Below are 6,745 nucleotides of genomic sequence, written 5' to 3'. Positions count from 1 at the left end.
AGGGGGTCAGGCTAGATGATCTGTTCAGGTCCCTCCTGACCCTAGCTACTATGAAACACTTGGCTGGGATAGTTTAGTAAGGGATGATCCTGCCCTGTGCAGGGGACTGAACTTAGATGACTGTTTGAGGTCCCTACCAACCCTGCTTTCCAATGATCCTATGAATTTTGGTTCCTCTTCCAAAGGTCATGCTATCATTACATCTCACCTTTTCCACAGAGACTTGCATCTTGCAGAATCAAAACAGTTTCTGTCTAGCAAAAAAAACAAGCTTTGGTTGGTAATATCTTTTGTTGGATAAGCTTTTGGGCACAAAATGCCCTTCCTCAGGTGTGGGAAAGAAGCAGATACAACCTAAGCTAAATACCAAGTAGAATAATTCCTTTATTCAACTCCATTATGTAAATGAAATGATCTCTTAAAGGAAAAGGACAGTAAACCTGTGGAGCATGGAGAAGTAGTTATGGATCAAATAAGAGTAGTTAAATAGATAAACCCTCTAATTGTGTAAAAGAATATGATTATTCCTAAAGGAAGAGGAATGTTATTTCCAGGGGAATACAGAGTCGGGGAAAGTTAATTGTTATGAGCTGTAATTCATTTTCCATGGGGTTCTTGGTTTATAGCAACAACATTCCTACTAATAGACTTTGTAAAAATTTTAAAACCTTAGCTGTTACTTTTTCCTCCCTTTACAAATATAGCACAGCATTACCTTTGGACAATGCTAGGGCTGTACATGCACAGATTTTCAAATGAATTACAGATTACAGAGTGAGATGTACATGGTAGAACAGCCTTGTGTTTAAGGCAGACTTTTTGACTAGGGCCAATGCTTTAAGTTTTGGGGATTCAAGCTATCAAAGAATCTGAGGTTCAAATTTCTCTTCCTCTATACACGAAACTAGTGGGGAAAAAGATGAGTTGACTTGCTGTAGTGCAGCCTGGAGGGTCCTAGTACTCCAGAATCTCAAGTGGATTCCTGTACTATTAAGTCTAAGGTCAAATCTGCCTTTGACAAAAGAGTCTAACTCAATCATCTGCAAAAATGAGGCAAATTAAAGGTGAAGTACAATGCTTTAAAGAATTTTTAAAGAACTTTTATAGCACCTAATCTAAAACCCAGTAATTGGTAGACTTAAGTAAAAAAAAAGGGTAAAATTTTTTAGAAGTTACTATTAACCTACGAATAACTGGGAATACTTTGTCCCTAGATTTAAAAATACGCCAGCATTCCTGTTTGTGCATCCATTAATGCACAGGTCAAAATGCTTTCCCTTCTGTGTGTATGTGTACATGCAGCTTTAACTATGGTTTTATCATAAAGGCCTCTTTCTCAGATCAGGATTGTCTCTTGAAAGTAGAATTTCCATTTTTGTTGATTTCTAGAAGATATTTTCCTATGCAGTGGCCACGTCTACACAAGATGCTGCCTTTGCAGTACCATTGTGTGACGCGACACTACTACTCAGTCAGCATCACCTAAAAGCTGTTCGGTGATGCTACTGTGCAGTAACTCTGGTTACTGTACAGTCATTTCATACTTGCGTATACTGACTGCGCAGTAATAAGTGCATAGTTAGCATCTCGTGTAGATGCAGCCAGTGTAGACCTGTACCTTTTTTTTTTACTGGTGGTCAGATACAATTTTTAACACTTGTCCAGATTGGAATGACTCTTCTCTAGCTTTTTCCACATTATTAAATTGACTGTATCAATAGAATGATGACTAATGTGCAGAAAGAAAGTTGTTGGTAACTGTTGTCTTCTGTTCTGTTGGTCAATGTAGTTCTCCATGTAGCAGTGCCCTCTCAGGGGGTTGTCTGTGCTGCTTCATATGGTCCCTTGGAGACTTGACTTAGAAAAATAATGACTGTAGGCTCAGTTCAGTGGCAAAGCTTCAGCCATATTTATTAAGTACAAAGCAGCACCTCACAAACACATTTGTTGAAGGATTGCACTTAGGGCCTTCTCAAATACACCTGGGGGTATGCGTACCCCTGGTTGACAACCCCTGCATTAAGTCAATCGACTCCCTCAGCTGTCTGAATGATAATGCCACTGTTGCTGCACTGTGGAGCAGGAATCAAACAGGGTGCTTTTATCCCAGTCAGAAGATTAGCTTCCCTGCTTAATATACACATCGCAATTCTGTAGAGGGGGGAGGTAGGTGTTGTATTTGAGAAAATCCAGTAATCAACTTTATCAGTCAACTCTGTCAAGGATCTGTAAAGCCTAACCTCACAGGCACCTTCCTGTCCGAGTGCCTGGTAGGTGTGAGGTCTTTGGTAAGGCCTTTGGTAAAGTCTGCTTTGGTCAGTGTTCTAGCAAAGCCTTAATATGAATTGTATACGTGGTAATCAATGCTTATATTAATCACTACTCTTGTGAAGCCTACAACTGTTAGGAAAACTGGTATTTCTTACTGTGTTTCTCTCCATCAGACTTTAACTATCAGATAAACTGTTGGTACAGTAAGTTTTAATGATGTGTAAGCAGATGGGACTTTTGAAATGGCATAGGAACTTATCCAGCTGGAGAGAACCATGGGGCTTTGCGTTCCTCTTTTAAGATGGCATTCAAGATGGTTAAGCCTTGAAAAATATTTGTGTTTACAAATGATGCACTTTAACTGGCATGGAAATGTGGGTCCCTAGAACTTCCCTGGCTCCCATGCCTCGTTGTCAGGTCCCATGCTGGTTTGTGCTTCATGCGGAGGCACAGGTCAGCATGGATCCTGGCATAGGGTGGCACAAAGCAGCATGAGAGCTAGGTAACCCCCCAGCACCCCATGCCACCATGTAGGGGTCCACTCTGACCCATGGTTACATGTGAAGCATGAGTCAGTGTGGGGATGGGGAGTGGGAGTGGGGTAGTCCCTGACACTGTGCCAGGACCCGTGCTGACTTATGCTTCATACAGAGGCATGGGTAAATGTGGGTCCCTGCAGGGAGGCGCAGGGTGCTGGAGATTACCCAGCTTCTGCACTCCTGTCAGGACCCATGCTCATGTGCCCCTTCATGAGGCACAGGTCAGTCTGGGTCCCAGCGTGTAGGCCCAGGGTCCTGTGGGGACTGGCATGGAGCACCCAGAATTCCCTGAGTTTTGGGACCCGGGTGGTCTTTCCCTGCGTACAAAGATGTGACCCAGGTGTCTCTGTAAGTAGGGAAACCCTGGCAGGTGCCCTGGGGGCTTGAGGCACCAATCCTACCTGGGGTGTCCAGAGTGAGGCCCCTCAAGCCCTTGGAGCAGCTGCCCAGGTTGGTGGGAGAGTGCTCCAGGCTGCCCACGTTCTCTTGCTACAGACCAAATACCACAGGAAAATAGCAACATTTATTAGTGCTTTGTTGCACCACTGAAGTGGCATGACAAAAAGTAGGAATTTCTAGATGCTCAGCATTTTTGCTACTATAACAATCATTATGGTGGCACATATGTGATGTCAGGTGATGTCTGTTTCTATCCATAGAGAGCCAAGCCGGGGCAGCTCTGCACAGTGCTGCCTTGAGCTATATCAACATATTCTTAGCTATCAGTTTCTTGTATTCATTTTCCATTTTAAATCAAGTAACAGTGGAAGGTTACAGGCAGAAGTTAGATTCGTAGGCAGTGTGTAACCATCACTGAGGAGAAAGAAGGAAAAGGTTGGCTGTTGCTGCCTGCAGGGACCAAAAAGCTTAACTTAGCTACTGCAAGATAGGAACAACTCTAAGACCCAGGAGTGATGATTTTACCAGAATGTTGTTATTAGCCTACTCTAAGGATAAAGTAAGGTTCCCCCCCTTTTCTGCCAAATTCTAAAGCGGTATTAATGTATTAATAAAAGCTGCATTTTAAAAGATATATATCTTTTTCTCCCCATTCCCATGGTGCTAAAAATAATCTTTTGATTTTTTTCCATGTAGAACTTCTTCCATGCTGCCAGAAGTAATCAAACCATGTTTTCTAAAGTAAATGAGGAAAAAGTAATTCTCTTCCTTCATTTGTTAGGAATAGATACAAATGGACATGCTCATCGGCCAAACTCAAGGTACTTTTTCATATGCTAAATTAATCCTTATTTGTTTTTAACACGCATACCTTTTTGCCCTGATTCACATTTTTTTAAACAATATTTCTCATGGCATATCTGAGCTTTGCAGAATTTGAGGTTGTGTATGGGTTTAGGTTGCCATGACAACTTACCTGATGAATTTCCTGGGGTTTTACCAGTTTAAAGCCTCAACGTTGAATTTTAGTAAGATGCATCTAGCTACAATAGTTTGCCCATAGGTAATTTTAGCAGACCCCTGAATTCTAATTATCAAGAAGAGTAATAAATTTAACTATAGAAAAGTACTAGAATATTAGGAGTACTGTCTACCTGGTAATTTAAACCTGCAACCTATACATTCCCAAAGGGGTAAAGTTGAGAGTCTATCTTAATTACACAGCAAACAGGAAATTAAGGAATAACAAGGCCAAAATTGCAGATTTTATTGTAGATGAGTGACAAATCTTTATTTTGGGCAGCTTAACAAAATTAAAATTTAAGAAACAAACTCATTACAGGTGCATTTTGAAAAATCATATGAAAATCTTTTCTCCACTTCACTCCCAAGTTTAGTTGTCCTGTATTTCGTTTACCACCACCTATTAGGGCAAACCTTAGAAGCATGACACGCGTCTGCTTTGGAGTTCTCTAAGACATTCAGTAGCCATCTCTATTAATTAAAACAGTGGTAGGCAACTTTTTGTCCTGAGCTTGCAACCACACCCCCTACTGTGGGGTTGCAAATCTCTTCCCTCTCCCTCCCCTTGCCCACTACCCTTTCATCCCTTCCCAAAGCTCAAGCTGTCTGCACTTACCCTTGCTGCAGATACCCAACCCCTCTGCAGTGAGGATAAGCTCAAGCACAAGAGGGCAGTAGGGAGGGTTGCAGAAGAAGGTGCTGTGGAGGGGATGGGTGGCTTGGCACAGCTGTGCGCCTCTCAATTTTCCCCCCATTTTGCCCTAGGTTGGGTCAGACCCAGCTTCTTTGTAAGCTAGATCTGGCCCTGGGCCTCAAGTTGCCAACCCCTGATTTAAAGATCTGCTTCATAACTGTAAGAAAATGCTTAGTAGGAAGACAGTTATTGATTTTTCCCCCTTCCATGAAAAATTATTGTACAGCCCTGTCTTGCCCTGCTACAAAGCAGTTTGGAACCCACAACATTTATGGTTCATGAGATTCTTAAGACAAGCTCTCCATCAAGGGAACCTTTTATTCATAGGTTAATAGTAACTTCTAAAAAATTTTACAATTTTTTTTACTTAAGTCTACCAATTGCTGGGTTTTAGATTAGGTGCTATAAAAGTTCTTAATTTTTTTTTTAAAGTATTGTACTTCACCTTTAATTCGCCTCATTACTGCAGATGATTGAGTTAGACTCTTTTGTCAAAGGCAGATTTGACCTTAGACTTAACAGTACAGGAATCCACTTGAGATTCTCTAGTACTAGGAGCCTCCAGACTGCACTACAGCAAGTCAACTCATCTTTTTCCCCACTAGTTTTGTGTATAGAGGAAGAGAAATTTGAACCTCAGATTCTTTGATAGCTTGAATCCCTATAATTTATAGCACTGACCCTAGTCAAAAAGTCTGCCTTAAACACAAGGCTGTTTTACCATGTACATCTCACTGTGTAATCTGCAATTCAAAGGTCACTTTAACTCAAGTGGTATATTTTTCTCTATTGTTCACAGGGAATATAAAGATAATATCAGAAAAGTAGATGAAGGCATAAAAGAAATTGTATCTCTTCTTGAGGATTTTTATGGAAATGATGGGAAAACTGCCTTTATTGTAACTTCTGATCATGGAATGACAGATTGGGGTGAGAGTTGTTAAATCTGTGCAGTCTGCTTTGGTTATTGGCTAACATCCGATTTTAATATATGACCAGGTTGTAAATACTATTCTCACTAAGGCTCTGCAGCCACCAGTCTGTGCTAATTGCTTGGTTTTATCTTCATGCAATGCGTGAATCACAATGCCTTTGTATACTCTCCCATAGCTAGGAAAGAAGCAAGGGGTTGCTGAGGACCTAATTAACCTTAACACCTGAAGTAGGCATTGGGTATCCAGGGAGAAGCAGAAGTTCAGCTCAGCAGCTGCCTGGGAGAGGCAGAGAACAGACTTTTCTCACTCCCTCGGTGAATGAGCTAGTTAGCTGGGGGTGGGGGATATTTAAATAGATATCTACCTTTTTCAAGGAGCTTAAAAACGATTCAAAGTAGCTAATTAAAGACAGGTCAGGGGCCTAACTTAACTCCTACAAATGCTAGAACACAAGTCAAACCGTTAATTATCAGTGACTAGTTTTTCATAAGGGTTAAATTAGACCTTTACATAGTTTCCATGTGAAAAACCGTTAACGTCTTATCCTTTGATCAACTCAAATTTCCTACTTGATAGAGTAGTTGCTTGCCAGAATATTTTAACACATTGCCAATTATGCAAAATCCAATTATGCAAAGGTATAAGATCATGTTACATATTTAAAAGCTTAGCTATATAGTCTTTTACAGATTGATAAAACTCTACTTTCTTCCCTATGGAAATTAATTTCCATATAACTATCATATCAAGACGAAAAAGTAGTATATTTTAACACTGCTTTGGCAGTAGTTGTGTTCTAGCATAAGAGACACGAGCTTCACAGAGTTTGGTCTTTGATATTGATGAGTAGAGGTACAACAGTGGTGACCTAGATTTCAAAGGGA

At 40.8% G+C, this 6,745-nt stretch overlaps 1 protein-coding gene across 13 annotated transcripts in view; it reads left to right on the top strand.

The window, feature by feature from the left end:
* PIGN (phosphatidylinositol glycan anchor biosynthesis class N) overlaps nucleotides 1-6,745 on the top strand; it is a 170,722-nt gene that overhangs the window by 49,965 nt on the left and 114,012 nt on the right. For all 13 annotated transcript variants that reach the window (XR_003095436.1, XR_003095435.1, XR_003095437.1 and 10 more), the window contains 2 exons: nucleotides 3,906-4,030; nucleotides 5,726-5,856. Coding sequence is in view for 7 of the 13 variants with exons in the window: in XM_025211020.1 (XP_025066805.1) it covers nucleotides 3,906-4,030; nucleotides 5,726-5,856 (256 nt within the window). In the remaining 6 variants the exon portion in view is untranslated. The remainder of the gene's footprint in view (nucleotides 1-3,905; nucleotides 4,031-5,725; nucleotides 5,857-6,745) is intronic.

The sequence above is a fragment of the Alligator sinensis genome, unplaced genomic scaffold (genome assembly GCF_000455745.1).
Source record: "Alligator sinensis unplaced genomic scaffold, ASM45574v1 scaffold514_1, whole genome shotgun sequence".
In the NCBI taxonomy this organism is placed as follows: Eukaryota; Metazoa; Chordata; order Crocodylia; family Alligatoridae; genus Alligator; species Alligator sinensis.
This window is presented reverse-complemented; position numbering and strand designations above follow the sequence as displayed.